The sequence below is a fragment of the Corylus avellana genome, chromosome ca4 (genome assembly GCF_901000735.1).
Source record: "Corylus avellana chromosome ca4, CavTom2PMs-1.0".
Taxonomy (NCBI): Eukaryota; Viridiplantae; Streptophyta; class Magnoliopsida; order Fagales; family Betulaceae; genus Corylus; species Corylus avellana.
This window is the reverse complement of record NC_081544.1, coordinates 8,829,130-8,847,014: the sequence shown is the minus strand read 5'-3', so window position 1 is coordinate 8,847,014 and position 17,885 is coordinate 8,829,130. Positions and strand designations below refer to the sequence as shown.

At 36.6% G+C, this 17,885-nt stretch overlaps 2 protein-coding genes across 6 annotated transcripts; both read left to right on the top strand.

Annotated features, from left to right (window-relative positions):
- The first annotated feature begins 2,277 nt into the window (after window positions 1–2,277).
- On the top strand, window positions 2,278–8,512 carry LOC132177530 (uncharacterized). 4 transcript variants are annotated; one of them, XM_059589895.1, is made up of 2 exons: window positions 2,278–4,095; window positions 8,063–8,512. In XM_059589895.1, exon 1 carries the CDS (start codon window positions 2,569–2,571, stop codon window positions 4,078–4,080), a length of 1,512 nt encoding a protein of 503 aa, XP_059445878.1. In that variant the 5' UTR covers window positions 2,278–2,568; the 3' UTR covers window positions 4,081–4,095; window positions 8,063–8,512. The 4 variants fall into 4 exon arrangements, with proteins under 4 accessions (XP_059445878.1, XP_059445879.1, XP_059445877.1 ...); XM_059589896.1 differs by lacking the exon at window positions 8,063–8,512 and adding an exon at window positions 6,779–8,024; XM_059589894.1 differs by lacking the exon at window positions 8,063–8,512 and adding an exon at window positions 5,064–5,898.
- Window positions 8,513–14,625: 6,113 nt separating this feature from the next.
- LOC132177615 (beta carbonic anhydrase 5, chloroplastic-like) lies at window positions 14,626–17,572 on the top strand. 2 transcript variants are annotated; one of them, XM_059590006.1, is made up of 9 exons: window positions 14,626–14,915; window positions 14,996–15,063; window positions 15,425–15,586; window positions 15,669–15,717; window positions 15,890–16,003; window positions 16,111–16,164; window positions 16,289–16,371; window positions 16,539–16,641; window positions 17,115–17,572. In XM_059590006.1, exons 1-9 carry the CDS (start codon window positions 14,832–14,834, stop codon window positions 17,313–17,315), a joined length of 918 nt encoding a protein of 305 aa, XP_059445989.1. In that variant the 5' UTR covers window positions 14,626–14,831; the 3' UTR covers window positions 17,316–17,572. The 2 variants fall into 2 exon arrangements, with proteins under 2 accessions (XP_059445989.1, XP_059445988.1); XM_059590005.1 differs by having other exon boundaries at window positions 16,536–16,641.
- Window positions 17,573–17,885: the final 313 nt, after the last annotated feature.

Genomic DNA, 17,885 nt, shown 5'->3' with positions numbered 1-17,885 from the left:
GCTTAATGAGTTGATCTAATACGATGTAGTTATCTTATGCATGAGAAATGTTGTTTTGATGGTTTTTTTTTTTTTTCTTGGTGTGCGCACAAAGATGATATGTTAATTTAGACAATGGAATTGTACTTTCTTTCGCAAGCTTAAGTTTGACCACATGAGTGAGTTCTTGGTGGACAACTATGTGTGGGGATTATACAGTCATTTGGACTAAATTAACCACTTACTAGTTGAACCTATGATTTAAATCTTGTACACTACCTTTCTTTGACTTGAGTACGTGTGCATGATAGTAAAAATCAGTGGTCATACGCAAGGGTAAAAGGTGAACACTGCATAATTAAAACTTAAATCTAATGTCCTTATAGAAAGAGCTAGTGTTTAAAATTATTGTAGAAAAAAAAAACACTAAATGGACTAGGATTACAAGTATTGCTGAGTTTTAAGGGAGATTGTGTCTATGAGCGTCTCTAGGCCCTAAACATAAGTTTTGACTTTTGGTCTAAGGTGTTTGTGTAATTTACATGCAAGGTTTCTTGTCAAAACCCAGCCCCTCACTAAACTTAAGTCTTAAGTCTTGCTTGTAGAAAGTTTCACACAATACACACTACATAGGGGTGTTCATGCGGTTTTTATTAACCGCTTTGTAATCGCTAACCACACTAACCGCTTATCGCTTTTAAAAGGAATTAGTAAAAACCACTAACCACTTTTTTAATATATATATATATATATATATTATGGTGTATTGAATATGTTTATATTTGTGTTCCTTGTTAGGGATATCTACTCTAAGGCTTTTTAACAACTGGGTTTTCATTAATTTTCATATTTGTATTGGGTTAGGAATTTGATCATCCTGGTGTTTTTTATATGACTATGTTCTTTTATTTTTATTTTTATTTTTTTATGTTGATAGCATTTGGGGTTTTTTAGGTACCCTTTACATTTTTTTTATTTTTTTTATTATTATTTTTTTTTATATGGGCTCATTTTGGAGCAAGTACAATGTAGTATATCACAACTTATATGCTTGTTAAATAGTATATATTTTGATGCCAAAAAGGCACATAAAAGGCCAAAAAAAAAAAAAAAAAAAAACTTGAAAAGGAAAAAAAAAGTGGAAAAAAAATTTTAACTGAGCCCAAAAAAAGCCTAATTCTCAAATTCGGCCTAAAAGGAAAGCCCAAACAAAGTCCAAAAAAAGCCCACAAAAGCGGTTAGTAAAAAAATGGTTAGCTGAATGTAGTTAATCGCTAATTGGGTGGTTACCACCTAGACCGTCTAAGCTGTTAGCGGAAGCGGTTAGTAAAATGTACTAACCACTTAGCCACTAACCGCTAACCGTAACTGCATAATCATCCCTTATGGTTTCAATGATTTACACTATATAAGCAAAGCGTGTGTTTTTCAATCCATCATGTATGTCACAAATTGTGCATTTGTTACGCACGTTAGACTTAATTGGCTGAATTAAACTTTTATTACTTATCAAATGTTTTTGAGATGTATTGTTTCAAGTACAAGGGGGAGTGATGTTTCTTTGATTTTTTTCATATGCATTTTGCATTTTCTATGTCCTTTGGTTCTTTGTAAGAAAGAGGGGAACAACCTTTTTGGTGACTTTGGCAGCTATGCATTGATGAATTACTGATGATTATAAATTTTTAAATCTCAATGCGTTTTATGAGTTTGTTCATGGTTTCAGGAATTAAAGTTCAAGAGTTATAAGTCTAACCTAGTTTAGTGGTTTGATAACTCTAAATCTTGTGTTTTAATTCTTTGGAAAGTGTGCACATTGTATAAGGTTTTGTCACCAAAGGACTAAATGAGGAGCTTGTTAGATTTTTTATTGGCAAATACTCCATTCGCAAAACGTGACCTATTAAATGGGGTTACAAAATACTCCATTCGCAAATGTTTGAATGTGCCTTATTAAATGGACTTACATAATGTCTCCTGTCCAGATGTCACCCAACAGAAAATAAATTTGTCACCGAAAATGGAATTATGAATTGGACTATTTTGTGAAAAATGATGATTGTGATATACAATTACATTTTCTTTATAGGTAAATTTTTTTCCTTTTTACTTCCAATTGAAAAAAAGAAAAAGAAAAGGTGGAATTGTGTGTTTTTATATTAAAAAAATTCTCTCCGCTTTGCAAACGTCCAAAAGTCAAAACACAAGCACGGACGGACAACCTCGGTTGCTTTTTATTTTATTATTTTTTTTCTCCTTCCGACCACTTTCGAGTTTCGATGCCTTAACTGCGGTCTGCAGAGGGAGGCAAAAGCCCACATTATAGTTTCTTACACAGTCAGTCACACTACCAAATCTAGCAACAGCTCAAGAATCCACTACGGATTTTACCCAATCAGGTCTCCGGATTTACCAAAATATCCTCAACCAGAGCCATACTCAACTCCAACTTACCCTACCAAACAGTAAAACACTGTCCTTTTTGGTCCACCCGGAGTCTTACCCTCTCCAAAATTTCTCCCACTTCTTTCCACAACTGTCCTAACCCAACACAAAATCAGAGGGAAAGAGAGAGAGAGCGCAGCAGAAATGGAAGGTAGCGCAAACAGAGCAGAGGCGGAGAGGTGGCTGAGCATAGCAGAGAGGCTTCTGATGACAACCGACTTTCACGGGGCAAAGAGTTTCGCGATCCGGGCACGTGACTCCGACCCGAGGACGAAAATGGAGTCCGCGGACCAAATAATCGCTGTCGCAGACACGCTCCTAGCCGGAGAGTCCCGGATCCCCGACGGCCAGCCAAACTGGTACGCCATCCTCCAGCTCGTACAGCCGACTCAGAGCCTCGAGCTCATCGCCACTCAGTTCCGCCGGCTCGCCATCCTCCTCAGCCCGGAGAGGAACCGACTCGGATTCGCCGATCAGGCCTTCAGGCTCGTCGCCGACGCCTGGTCCGTCCTCTCCCACCCCGCCAAGAAAGCCGATTTTGATCACGCGCTCAGCATTTTCTTGGCCTCCGAGTCGACTCAGCCACAACCATCTGTGAGAAGAAGCCCTCGAACCAAGGACGGAAAAGTAGTAAGCGCAGACGAAGATAGACCGAGTTTCAATCATGTCACCGAGTCGACTGGGCAATCTCGGCCTCCACCTGAGTCCACTGGCCAATCTCGGCCTACTCCAGAGTCGACTCAGCAATCTCGGCCCACTCCCGAGCCGACTCAGCAATTAAGGCCTACTCCTGAGCCGACTCGGCAATCTCGGCCTACTCCTGAGCCGACTCGACAATCTCGGCCTACTCCTGAGTCGTCTCGCCAATCTCGTCCTACTCCTGAGTCGACTCGGCAAGAAACTCGTCCTGTTGAGTCAGAATCGCCGAGTTTCTGGACGGCGTGTCCGTACTGCTACGTGCTCTACGAGTACCCCAAGGTCTACGAGGAGTGTACTCTCCGGTGCCAGAAATGTAAGATGGCTTTCCACGCGGTGATGATACCGTCACCGCCTGTGACAGACAAGGACACGTACTTCTGTTGCTGGGGGTTCTTCCCGTTGGGACTTTCGTGTAATGCTAGAGACTCGAGCGGGTCGTCGAAGTGGACGCCGATCTCGCCGGTGTTCGCTTGTCCCGTGCCAGCCGCCGGGGGAGCAAACCGAAACGTTTCGAAACCGAAGAGCGCGCCGAGGGTTTATTACGACGACCATGATGCGCTTTTGGAGATTTCTGATTCGAGTGATGATTCGGATGATGAGTGGGGAAGTAATAGGAGGAAGAGAAAGGCGAAGAAAAAAGCCTCCGCGAGTGCATATGTGAAGAAAGCTCAGAATGAGAGAGTGAGGAGGGGGCAATCCAATGCGGCCAGCGGTGAAACTTTGGAGGGTTCAAAGGCGGAGGCGAGTAAGAAGTCGGGCGGCGGCGGCAGCGGTGCGGGGAAGAGGGGCGTGGCGGAGTTGGGAAAATTGGATTTGAATGTGGAGTTCAGTAATGAGGCGGAGGAGCCAGCGCGAGGGATTAATGCAGGTAATGGGGAAGAGGATAACATTGAAGGGATTGGGTTTTTTGAAGGTCTTGATGAGTTCTTGAGTAGCTTGCCGATTCTGAAAGGTTAAAGGCTACTTGGTGAAGTAAGACTTCTTCTTCTTCTTCTTCCTTTTGTTGTTGATGTTGTAGCTGTTGTGCTTTTGTATGGTATGTACGATTATATTATGTAGAGCTGCTGCTGTGCGTCTTGTTCAATGGTTCCCATTTAGTCAATCGTTTATATGATTCGCAGCAATTTGCTTCTAGTCATTTTTTCAACGGCTATGAGGAGGATTGTTAATGTTTCCTCCACTGTGATTATCATCTTGTGTAAGATTGGATGACTGAGGTTAGTTAAATTCGGTTACGTTGATAGCCATGAAGAGGACCTGGTTGATGGGAACCTTGAAAGTTGTCTCTTCAATAGCTTTCTGCAAAAGTTATTTTACTTTTCTTAGTATTTATTGATTAATGCAGAGATCTAAAGGAAACTATACTGTCGCATTGATCAGCCAAATTAGTTAATGGCTGAGCCGTTATACAAAGACTGTTAATTCTTTGCCTGTGTCATCTAATAGATACCATGTCTCTGCAACTACACCAGTCTGCTGCCATTTTAACAAATATCTCCAGTTCAGTAGTTGGTATGGGGATTGGAGCACAAAATACCAAAAAACAGAAAACGATTGGAGACCAAAGAGAAAGAGGTGTGAGAGGGGTCTGTTAGGCCCCATCTAACTGTTGGGTCATGGGGTGCATGGACCGGGTGAGTAGGGATGCAGCTTCGTGGACCACTTGTTGGGTTGAGGGGCTGCAACACGGTCATTTTCAGCTCTGTTGTTATGTTACAAAAAACAGGGTATGACTAGTGGGAGGTATGCAGATGTGGTGGGTATTGCATGTATTGTAGTGTAATTTAGGATGTGGGTTGGTTTATTTTCATGTATTTGGGATAAATGTAGGATGCAGGAAGTTTAATGGTGTTGTGGGAAATTCTGAGAAAGAATTGTTAGCACATTTTGGACCTACTGATAATGAAGATTTTGATGAGGCATTATCCAATATTGTGCAGATTGGAACTTTGAGAGATTATCGATGTGAGTTCAAACAGTTCATGAACTGTGGGGTTGGCTGGCCTCAGAAGGCACTAATAGATACCTTTATGGGAGGACTTAAAAGAGGAAATCACTGCTGAGGTTCACATGTTTAAGAGTGAAACCTTGCGTGAAACCATTTAGATGGCCTAAATGAGGGACAAATGCATCTGTTGTCAAAGGTGATCTATATGGCCTGCCATCCCAACTATGGCACCCGCTGTCACACCTTCCGTCAACCACTAGACATTTTGCTTCTGCGGTGAAAAACTTTATGTGAGAAGAAATGCAGTGTACGTGAGAAAAGGGTTTGTGTTTCAATTGCAACGAATGGTTTGCTCCTGGCCATAAGTGTCTGATCATGCTGTTGCTCTTCATTGCAAATGCCCATTCTGCAGAAAGCCAGACAGCCTTTGAAGGCTTTGCTTTGGTTGACCGGCTCTCCCTCCATTTCCCAAATCTATACCTTGAGGACAAAGTTTATCTCAAGAGAGGGAAGGGGGATGAGTGTTAGGCCCCCATCCAATTGTCGGGGCTGTGGGGCTGCAATATGGTGATGTTCAACTCAGTTTTATGGTGTAAAAAATAGGGCGTGGCTAGTGGGGTTATCCAAATGTGGAGTGTATTCCATATGGTCGGTTGTTTGCATGTATTAGTGTAGTGTAGGGTGTGGAATGATTATTTGCATGTATTTTTTGCATATTGTCGGAGATGGGAAGTTAGTGGTGCTCTGGGTCTCTTTAGCAGATGGTTATAAAAGCGAAGATGAGATGAATTGTGCTCCCACTGGGGGGGAGAGACTTGGCTAATCAATCCTCTTGTATGTTGTTTGTTCCGATTCTAACTAGAACTTCTTGTTGAATTTTCCCTTCAGTTCTTGAATTTTTTATTGGGTTCCATCAGGGGCCACGAGGAGGATTTTTGGTGGGATCGTAGAGAAAATTGGCTATTCCAAATGAGAGGAGAGATCTGGTATTTGAAGGGGTTTTGTGGACGAGGAGAAAAAAAAGTGAAAGAAAACTAGAAGCAAAGTGGGGAAAAACAGTAAAGGTAGGGGTTATAGGGAGAGGTCTAGTTCTACAATAGACAAACAAAGATTATGGAAATAGAAGATAAAGGGGAATACTGGAGAAAAACAGGTTAAATAGAAGGAGGCATTGTTTTGAAAAGTGTGTTAGTGATAGGAGGCCACATATAAAAATCGTTTGATTACTGTTGATTAGATTATGCTTTTCAGTGTTTTTTTTTTTTTTTTAAAAAAAAAAAAAAAGAAAAAAAAAAAAGGAGTTCTAAAAAGTTTACCAAATATGCCAATAGTTTTTCAATAATGGTGTTGATATTAATATCACTTCCACGGGGTTTTTGTAAGTGTGCTATCTGTTCTTTCCTTGAAACTGATTGAAGACATGAAATCAGAAGCTAAGTGGTCAATTTGTGTTTGGATCCTAATGGAATGGTGCTTGGCTCCAAATGGCCTCTAGGGCTTGGTCCTGGTCATTGGTGAATTTATCCAAAAGAATAGGTTGGAGCTGGTACCACTAGTTTCTTAAGCTCAGCAAATGGATTATTTTGTGTGCTGGAGGCTGTGAGAGATCTATGATTTACAAATTGGAGCAATTTGGTTGCACAGTTACTTTTGTAGATGTATCTAAATAATTCCAGAGTAATCCTGCTTGTTATGATTAATTGTCAGACTCGGAGTAGGCAATACAAAACTGTGCCTGAAAAAGTTCCATAACAGAATTAGTGGGAGCAGAAGCTATTCATTCTTGGAGGAACTTCCAGTGACATGCTTAGCCATCACGGGTTCGATTATAGTTATTGCTTTTTCTTGCATTTATTCCGCATGTGCAGTTTACTTTCAATTTTTCCAGAGCCTGTACGTCTGTCATCCTGAAGAAACATTTCTTTTAATCCTGATCTGGTCATACTGCAAATCAATCACTTTGGATATCTTGCAGAATTTATGTTTTTGAAAATTGAAATGTTTAACAAGCAGAGAAGCAAATATTAGTTCTCAAGGGCTCTTTGTGATCCTATTTTACCTCATATTTGTGAGTTGGTATATCGTTCTTTATTTGGGGGCATTTTACATTTCATTTTGCATATCAACTGTAAATTTAGAACTTCTCACATAATTACAGTTGGAACTTATTTTCTTGGTTTTTGTTGGTTATATTAAATCTGTATGTTTATAATTGGGATTATATCTATAGGCCATTTGACTATTCTTTGAGTTTTGTCTCTTATCGGCATTTAATATCTGGAAAAACACTGCTGAAAATGTAAAGATACTTTTGTGGGATGGAGACCACCAAAGAGGTGAAATTTCCAGTATGGCTTGCTGAAAATGCAGGGGCTTGCTCTTGCTCCCAAGTTGTGCACTATGCTTCAATTTGCCAAAGGGCATATCTCATCCTTCTATGTCCACCTTTATTTTTTAATTTTTTTTTTTCATATTTGTTTTTTAATTTGTTTTTTCCTTTTACTCTGCATATGCTCATGGACAGGGTTTTGGTGACTCAATTGGACCAGTTATTTCTGCTTAATCAACATAATTAATACAAATCTTGTGGAACTCTTATAAGTTGTTTGGTTAATTAAATCATCCACTTCGATATAAGTGGTTTAAGTAGAGTTAACAGACTTGTATTCTAGGGTTTACCTCCTTACAAGGATGCAGTATACTTATATCTCCCAAATCATAGCAGTAGACAACTATGCTCAATCTCCACCTCCTTGTAGATTCACAAGCCATAATTCATGGTGCTTGACAATGATCAGATTCTAGACAAGGTAGTCTATAGTTCATCAATCTGTTCCTTGTCCAAGCATCTCTTTGCAAATAGCCTACTTTTTGACAGTTGATGTTGAATTTCTGGGTGATTACAGTTACTTTTTAAGTTCATCCATTTTTCTGCCCTCCTGGTTATTGCATCTGTTATTTTTACAAATGATGTTTCCCCTGCTTTTGCAGGCGTCCTGCATTAGTCTTCTAAGTTAAAATGTTCTCTTTCTCCTTAAGGCTGCACAAATGCCTCAAAATCTACCCAACAAAGTGACCTGACCAAAAACTCATCGAAATCGGCTGGTTTCCAGTTCTGGTCAGTCAGGTCGGATAGAAAAATTTGACAAACCAACCAGGTCGGTCGGGGTCGGTTTTGGTGTTGGTGGTTTATATTAATACTTTGTTTTTTAAGGTTCAGATTTTTGAAAACCTTAGCTACCTCCTTGTCTTAGAGAGCCTCCCCCTCTCTGGCATCCTTTTTTCTTGCCTTCAGCACCATCTTCTTTGGTGTTGGCAAGTTGAACTTCATCTCCTTGACCAGCATCCCTGTTATGTACTTAGCTTCAAAAGATTGCCAGTAGTTTCCCTTAGTGGTAAGATTATGATTAGGAGAAATAATTGAATTAGGGATGGTTATTATCTTTTGAGTGGGGTTAATTATCTTATTATCTTTTCTTGATAGGATTTGCTAGTAGGATTGATGTTATCTTATTCCATTTGTCAGTCTATTTATAAAACCAAGTTGAGATTAATAAAGCATGCTGGAAACATAATCAACAAATTCCTTGTTAACTCATGGGGATATATATAAAAGAAGCATTCTCATCTGCCTCTCTATTTTGTTGAAATCCCTAATTTGGTATGTCAAAATGCTAAAATGCGACTTTTTTGTTCTTCATCCCACTCTCCAATTTGGTGAAAATTTTGGAGAACATAAACAGTACTCATATTTGGGGACCATAGTATCTTCTTTTCTCTCTAAAAGAAACTTTGGTTGAGGTGAACAAAGATTGGAGAAGAAATTGTCTTATTTATATTGAATGCATATAACTAGGAGAAAATACATTTTACCCCTCTGAATTATCTACCAATTTGCACTTTTAACCCCAATGTTTAAAAAGTGACACTTTATTTTCCAAAACTTACAAATTGTTGCAATTCGACCATTCTGACTTTACTTTACTTTTTTTTTTTTCTTTTTCTTTATTTTTTTTCAAAATAAAAAAAGGATGAGGGTATTTTGGAAACAAAAAGTCAGAATGGTCGAATTGCAACAATTTGAAAGTTTGGGGGAGAGGGGTTAAAGTGTTACTTTTTAAACATTAGGATTAAAAGTGCAAATGAGTCCGGGAATAAAGTGTATTTTTCCCATATAACTATTTGAAAATGATTTTTTTATTTTTTTATTTTGTGAAAATATATGAGTTAGGATAGACAAATGTTGAAAAATATGACTGTTAAGGAAAGATAAATTTTCAAATACATAATTGTTAGGGAAGAACAAATTTTCAAATATATGAATGTTGGAAAAAGAATAAAAAAAACCTAAAAAAAAAAAAGAAGAAAAAAGAATAATGAAAGTGAATCTCTAATTTGCTTTGCGGAATGCAAGTGTTTTAAAAATTATATAGCTAAAAAAAAAAAAAAAGTGATTTTTTAATTAAAATAGAGCGCAAAGTTAAAAAGTCCCATGAAAAATGCTCTACACACGGCAATGATGAAAGACATTGAGCTTTTAGATCAAAGGTGGTGGGCAGTGGAGCAGAAAAGGTGGAGAAAAAAGATGGTGGAAGCTGACAGTCGCGTGATACACGAGAGAGAGAGAGGTATTTTGGAGTTTTCATAGTGACGAAATCCCTGCAGAATCTGTGATGCACAAGTGTGTGGTGCATTTTGTCCCCCAACACAAGCAGCTTCCAAGCCGTATAAAAAACATCATGCTTTCATTGTACAAAAGGTGTATCACCCTGTCCCTGTTGAAAGCAAACTGTCGTACTAACTCATAAAAGACTATGAAAAAGATAAGCAGCATGAGATTTATCTTCTTACGAAACCTTATCTCATTTGTTATTACTTTTTCTTTTCTTTTTTTCCTTTTCTAAAGATAACAAGGCTTTTTAAATTATCATCCGATCGAAATTTCATAATTATCATCACAAATTTAATCAACTCACTTTTGAGAATAAAAGAAAGACAATAATCATACTTCTAGCATTACTTTTGTGGAACTGATATTATAGATTGGGATTAGGCTTTGGTACTGTTTTTTACTACATTACGGGTATTGTAGTTTTTTTAAGGGTTCGGATTTAATTTCAAGTGTTTCATGAAAAAGAGAGAGAAAGCGAAATTAAATCTGAACCCTTAAAAAACTACAATATTTGCTTTTTTTCAGCACCTAGGCCAAGTCTGATTGGGATCGTTATCCCTCACCACGGAAAAGGCAAGGAGTTTCTCTATTTCAAATGAAATTGAAAGTATTCATTGCACGGTTAAGATTTAAAGTTAGTGCATCTAATGATATGCATATTTTCACATTAATTGGGCTTGCTCACTAGCACAGCGGCCCATTTAATTGGGCTTAATTTTTAGCCGGAAGTATAAGCCCAAGTCTGCCTAAATGATTTGCTGTAATGCATACGTCAGCATACGTCAGCACAAATTAGATCAGACATGCAAGTTGGCATTCCGGTGAAAATTGAAGAAAACAAATTCATCCCTGATTTGCTCCTAACTACACCTTTAAAATACAAATTTGCATTCCTTTGTGGGTTCTATTATATTATTATATAGTATTGATTAAAGTAATAAACAAAGAGGGATGAGGATTCTCCCTATATTTTTATAGGTAATTCTATGAGATAAAAAATTACAAAAATTAAATTTATCTAAAGGTGATAAATGTTGATGTGATATAATTTTAAAATAAGGATTAGCATTTTAAGAGCTCTAAAAGATGTATAAGATCTTAATCTAGCACAAAAACATATTGTGAAATTGAATTGGATTGCCAAAAGATTTTGAACCAAGCCAGAACAACAGCATCTTCTATTCTCTCTTTACTTTTTCGAGAAATCATCTTGATCATAAAAGCCAGAACAACAGCAACGGAGTTTTGTTGCAATTGGAATGTTCCTTCTTTTTTTTTTTTTTTTGTGAGCAACAAGGAAAAGATTACAACAAATGAAACACAAAAATGGATGGGCAGCCCGATAATAAGCACCAACATAACAAGTAAAACATAAATTAGAAAGGAATATATCAAACTAATGACACAATCCTATATATTCTTGGCACAAATGCCAAGAAAATTGGCCGCCAATGAAGGCAATTTGAGAAGGCGAACAAGAGATGGAACAACAAAGTCACAAAGAGAATAATCACAACGAATGCACACCAGAATGAGAACTACAGCAGCGAAAGGGGATGGAAGTTGGATCGGGAGGCACCATCTTGGTGTCCGCAGAACACCTCAAAAAAATTTGCAACCAGATTTGGAAATCTTCATAAGCAAAAATAAGAAACCAACTATGTGTGGAAGAGACCAAGGAGCCGAAGACCAGTCACGTGTACCAAAAAGAAGTAGGGATGGGTGGTGGCATGTAGCGTGCATGAACGGTAGCAAAGATAGTAGCGTGGAGCGGAGGAGGCTGAAGATGGTGTGACATGTGTACATATAAGAGGAGAGGAACGTGGCTTTTAACAAATATGAAGTGGATTTGCTTTTAGAATAGTCCAATCGTACGAAAATACATGTCCATACTTGGTATGTGATTTTACAAACAATTAGGCTGGGTAAACAAAATTTCACCAATTGAATTTTTATACATAGCTTCTCAAAAGTATTATATGATTCCACATCATTGGACGTGTTAAATAAACCACGGACTACATAATAACATATAGTTATATACTACATGTTATATATGTTATACATGTTATTGTTAAGTTTTAGAAGTTGGCTTTCATTCGGTATTTAAAATTTTACATGTGATTTCTTTCATCACCTAAGATTTTGGTGTGAAAATATTAAGTGTTTTATGTTTAGGTGGTTTTAGGTTGATCGTTGCCTGCTCTGTTCAAAGCCTGTCTTGACAGGTTTGTTACAAATGGTCTCTAAGAAGTCTTAACATTCTCCTATTCAAAGCACGTCACAACATAGACATGACACAACGCCTCAAAGAAGTCTCCGCCATCATGATATATACATGATGCAAAGCCTTAGAGAAGTCTCGGCCTTTTCTTGTACAAAGAACTTCATTACGAAAACATGACACATAGCCTCAGAGAAGTCTTGCCTTCTCTCTTTCAAAACCTATCATGATACGGAGTGCACAACCACAAAAAGTTTATATCTAGTCATGTGCAAATCTCGTCATAACTTGACCTGAAAAAGTTTCGAAATGCCAGAGAGTTAACGATGAAATCCTAGCTGTGCGTCATGGTGCGAAAGACCTCATCATGCCGTGATGAAGCTTTCTAAGCAATCTTGATTTCATTTTGATTGATCTCTTTCCCAATGTGGCAATAAGAAAGAAAAATGATTTTTCTTTTAAAAGATGACACAAAATTTTACAATTGATATTTTATGATGAATGTTCTAATTCATGTGATTTTATGGAAGAAATAGGATTGATAATAGAAAAAGAAAAAAGAAAAAGATTTTCAAAAGGGGAGAATACACTTTATCCACTTAAACTATCCACCCATTTGCATTTTTAACTTCAATGTTTAAAAAGTAACACTTTACCCCCTCTCCCTCCAAACTTTCAAATTGTTGCAATTCAACCATTCTAACTTCTTCTTTTTTCCCAAAATGCCCCCATCCTAAGTTAAATTTTTTTTAAAAAAAAATTAAGGGTTAGTCGGTCTGGGGTGGTCGAAGCCACCCCTAATTTAATTTTAATTTTTTTTAAAAAAATAAAATTAATTTTTAATTTTTTAACTTGGGATGAGAGTATTTTGGAAAAAAAAAAAAAGGTCGAATTGCAACAATTTGGAAGTTTTTTTGGGGGGGGGGGGGTAAAGTGTCATTTTTAAACATTGAGGTTAAAAGTGCAAATGAGTGGATAATTCGGGGGAGTAAAATGTATTTTTCCCTTTTCAAAACTGTTTTAAATGTTTAATTGTATTTGCATATTAAGTATTTGACTCACTTTTTGTTTGTTCACCCGAAAAACAGTGTTAAGGATGCTAGCGAAGTGCCATAATATATAGAAATAGGGATTGACCCTATCTCGAGTTTGATCATACTTCAATTTTCCCTTCTAACCCGATCAAATAGAAGTTGGTCGAAAGTCGGGTATGCCTAGATTTTAACAACCTAAATAGAAAGATATGTTGGATAGTTTGTTTAGCAAATGTTTTATCACCTTTTGTTTTTTGTATAATACATATTATATTTATATAGATATAATTAATATTCGTAGGTGTATGTAACTAAGTTGAAGATGATGGAAGGATGATACTTCTTAAATTTAGAACTTTTAGCAATAGCAAATTTAGAACCTTTTGTAATTTCAAGATAAATCATAACCAATTTCCTATTTCAAGGATAAGTGTAGTTTAACCAATTCTAAGATTCACTTGACAAATTAATCTTTTGTAACTTGGTTTGATCTAAACAAATAAATGAATATGTAGTTAAGTAAACGGATTCGATTAGACAAAAAAAAAGTAAACAGATTCAGATCTTCCTATCTAAATTGATAGCAATTTAGGTAACAAATATGAAAGAGTTCGTATGAGATTGACATGTCCAAACAGGTAGGTGAACAACTCAAAATTTGTTTGGGCAAGTGGGTCTCATATAGGGGTGAAAATGAGAATGCGACTACGTTGATTAGTAATTAATATCCATATCCACAAAATGCGAATAATGATTTTTGGTATTTGCACTTGCATCGGCGCGGTTATTGCAGTTATTATCCGTTATCTGCATACGAGATAATGAGTATTTTATACCTTGAAGTTGTAAGTCTTGCTTCTAGTAAATACAAAAAAAAAAATTATCTATAGTTGAATACTCTTATTCATATTACACCCGCTAATCATTTTGCTATGAAATTATACTTTATTTAGTTTCATGTATAATCTTTTTATAGTTATATCTCATACATTACTTAGTTTCCTGTATCATTTATCTATGGTTAGTGATGGGAAAAAAATATTTGAAAAGATAATAATAATAAATGAAGAACATATAAGACAATTAAATCAAAAGAAATCAAAAGAGTTTTTCCAGCAGTAAAATCTAACAACATTATAAATTCAACAAATATAAAAAATATAAATTACAAACCCGGTAAACATAATAATAATAAAAAAAAGTCGGGGTTATGAGGCGTGAGGTATGACTTTGAGATAATAGTCATAAACTTATCAAATCAAAAAGCAACCTCGTTATATATATATAAAAAGAAAATATGGCTATAATTATTATCTAAATCCGCATATGCGGGTAACAGATGCGAGCGATTATTATTATCCGTTCGCATTTTTATCTCTAGTTTCATATCTGCTCTCAATATTTATTGTTCAAATTACTAAGAATAGAAACAGCAAAATTGCAGAAATTTCAAAGAAAACAATAAAGAAATAATTAAATAGGATAAAGGGCCAGCTCAAAAGAGAAATCTAGATAGACTAGATAGATAGAAAGCACCAAATTAGAACTCAGTGGAAGAGGCACGTGCTGTAGTGTTTCACATCACATCTTAAAGTGGAAAGTCCAACATTTCTCATGGCAGAGCTTAGTTGGCCGTTAATGGGATCGAACAGCCAACAAACACTAGGCCCATTTTTTTTTTTTTAAAACTTCGATTTCTCCGTCTTTCTTGGAGACTAAACAAATGTTGCTCGATTCATCCAACCAACTCACCCACCTTTTCCTGCCGATGCATCTTCCAAATCCACTCACTTTTCCGTTTATTCAACACTCTCAGAATCCCCTTCTCCAATGGCAACTCCTTCGCCGACCACCTTTTCACAGCCTTTCAATTTCTTCAAGGATGTCCGCAGAACAACCTTAAAGACATCAACAGTAAGTTCTTCAATGCTCTCTCCCGTTGACGATTCTGATTTTGATTTGGTTTTGTTAATTTCTTGTCGTTTTGGCAACAGATCTTTGGTCCTAAGCTGAAATCAGGAGAAATTGAGCACACCCATTTGAGATTATTGACTTTTTTCAAGTAAGTTTCTGTTTAATTACCGTTGTTACAAATTTTTTTTTTTACCCTGCCGTTATGTAGTTATTCTAATAGTATTTTTGAAATTTGAATATCATGAGCTGCTGTTTTCTTCCAAATTTGGAGTAGAAATTGATTTCATATGATTCTGATAAAGATTTACCAAGAACTGAGAAAATTTCAATATGATGTAATCGTTTCATGTATTATTTATTTATTTATTTTTACCCTTTTCAGGAAATTTGTTATTTACCCTCGTTCATGAAAATTAGAATCTGGGTCTGAAAACTCATTGAACTTGAACATAAAAACATCTTTCTTTTTTTTATATGCTGCTTCAAATGTATTGCTTTGATGCTTGCAGGACTGGTCCACGTTTAGAGTTGAAGGCTTCCAAGGAGCCTCCAGGACTGACTCAGCAACTTGACAATAGCAGGCTGGAGAGCTTGGCTGAAACTGAAAATGTGTGTGACTTTTTCGAAGATCTGAAACATCGATTTCTTAGATTCAAAAAGCGTAAATTCAAGTAAGCAGCAAACAACTCTGGCCTAAAGTTGTTGAGCTCTAAAGCAATTAGTTTCTTCTGAAGTGAATTGTTATTTGTACAGAGAAAACTTGGAACATTTTCAAAATCTTGCCCAGGGTCAAGCACCAAAGGTAATCATTTTTCCTGGTTAAGTCATAATTATTTATTGCGCGTGTTATATAAACATTGAGAACATCATGGGTAGACAAGCTTTGGCCTTTTCCCTCATCTTTTCTTTCTTTTCTATTTTTCTGCAAGTGTCAGGAATAGATAGCCTGTTAAAACTAACAAGTTTTGGAACAGTTCATGATTATTGCTTGTGCAGACTCTAGGGTTTGCCCCTCAAACATCTTGGGGTTTCAACCAGGAGAAGCATTCGTGGTTCGAAATATAGCAAATCTAGTACCCACATTTGAGGTGTATTGCATTACATTTGGTTTATTTTGAATTTCTACTTCCCAAACAGACAAGCACTGAGGCTACAAAGTGTTTTCCCCCTTCATTTTTTCTTCCTGTGTGTTCAGAGTGGACCCTCAGAAACAAATGCTGCATTAGAATTTGCTGTAAATGCTCTTAAAGTAAGTATTTCATACCTTGAATTGTGGACCCCAGGGGCGCGGGGGGGTGGTGGTGTTTGTCATGGTATTAGATAGAATTAACTTTTGAACATAGATTTAAGCATCAAACTTTATTATTTTGCAGGTTGAGAACATACTAGTCATTGGCCACAGCCGCTGTGGAGGCATTCGTGCCCTCATGAGTATGCAAGATGAAGAAGATTCAAGGTTAAATGAAGACAACCACCCCCACTCATTTTACCAGTATTTTACATGTATCATTTAAGTACCTTTTCTAAGAGAACATACTAGTCTTTTGTATGTGTTATTTCTTTTGGGTAAATAACATTGCTCTCATGTTTTTTTTAACTTTGCTAAACTTTTCTATACAGTAGCTTTATTAGAAGTTGGGTTGTTGTTGGAAACAATGCAAGGCTAATCACAAAGTCTGCAGCTTCCAACCTAAGCTTTGACCAGCAGTGCAGACACTGTGAGAAGGTAATCTTTCATCCTTAATTTAAAATATCAAATCCCATTGTTTGACTGTTTGATTCAACATTAATATTCACATCTTTATTTTGGTAATAATGTAATGTATTCTCGAATATGGGATTCGGAAAAAGAATAATTTTTACAAGGACCTGACATAAAGCGGGTCCTTTGTGCCATCCAACAGGAAATAGACACCTAAGCATGGAACACCATAAGTGATTAAGACAAAAACACTAGATGTTACACTATTCACTTTAATGTTGTCACGTTTTTTAAAAAATTTAAATAATGTGGCATAGTGTACACCATTAGAAGCACCAATTTTAAATCTTGACCATCAAATGAATCCCGTGGGGTGGGGGGGATTATTACATCGTGAGTGGTGCTCTGAATATATAAAGACGACACTTCTGATTTATAAAAGGTTCTTGCATGTTGAGTATCTAAGCCTCTTACATGTTTCTGTAATTCTACGACAGGAATCAGTCTACCATTCCTTGTCAAATCTGCTCACTTATCCATGGATAGAAGAAAAAGTGGCTAGAGGAGAACTCTTTGTGCATGGTGGGTACTATGATTTCGTTGAGTGTACATTTGAGAAGTGGACAATGGATTATGAGGGAGGCAATTTACAGAAGAATAGCAGATTTGCAGTCAAAAACCAATTTTACTGGTGCTGAATTTTGCTACCACCTTCTCTGTATGGTTTATAATGTTATGTTCTTTTATTTTTTGGCCTTTTCACAATTTATTTTGATTACGAAAGCTGAAGCATAGGCTTGATTTATAGACATTGAAAATAATTGAAAAATACTGTTTATCTGTCGAATTTTAGGGAATATCTACCCTGTTGTATATGTGTCTCAATGAAATATGTTCTTTTCAATGTATAATATACCTATATTCCTGATGTAATTCTAGTGACATTCCTTGGATTTGCAAGTTTTTTACCTCTTTGTTTTATAAATTAGTTCATTCGACTTGTAGTTAAAATCATTAAAGGAAATTAGTCTCATGAAAGTAATTGGATACGGCAGGGTATTTGATTTGAGAGAAAGATATGGATGAGTGTGTGTATGAGGTCACCTGCATTTTGTGATTAATATCTGTCAATGATTTTATTAGAAGTTGGACAGCTATTACTAATAGAACCTATTACAAAAATCTACCCCAAGTTTTCTTTTTCTTGTTTTCTTAAGCAATACAAAGAAAAGGAGAGGTCACAAGGATAGGATCGATGGGGGGAGTAA

Excerpts from the sequence above, each read along its gene's own strand:
- LOC132177530 (XM_059589895.1), top strand. The coding sequence starts at position 2,569 with ATGGAAGGTAGCGCAAACAGAGCAGAGGCGGAGAGGTGGCTGAGCATA.
- LOC132177615 (XM_059590005.1), top strand. The coding sequence starts at position 14,832 with ATGGCAACTCCTTCGCCGACCACCTTTTCACAGCCTTTCAATTTCTTC. Across the intron at positions 14,916-14,995 it reads CAACCTTAAAGACATCAACA|ATCTTTGGTCCTAAGCTGAA; the intron begins GTAAGTTCTTCA and ends TTTTGGCAACAG. Across the intron at positions 16,642-17,114 it reads AGTGCAGACACTGTGAGAAG|GAATCAGTCTACCATTCCTT; the intron begins GTAATCTTTCAT and ends ATTCTACGACAG.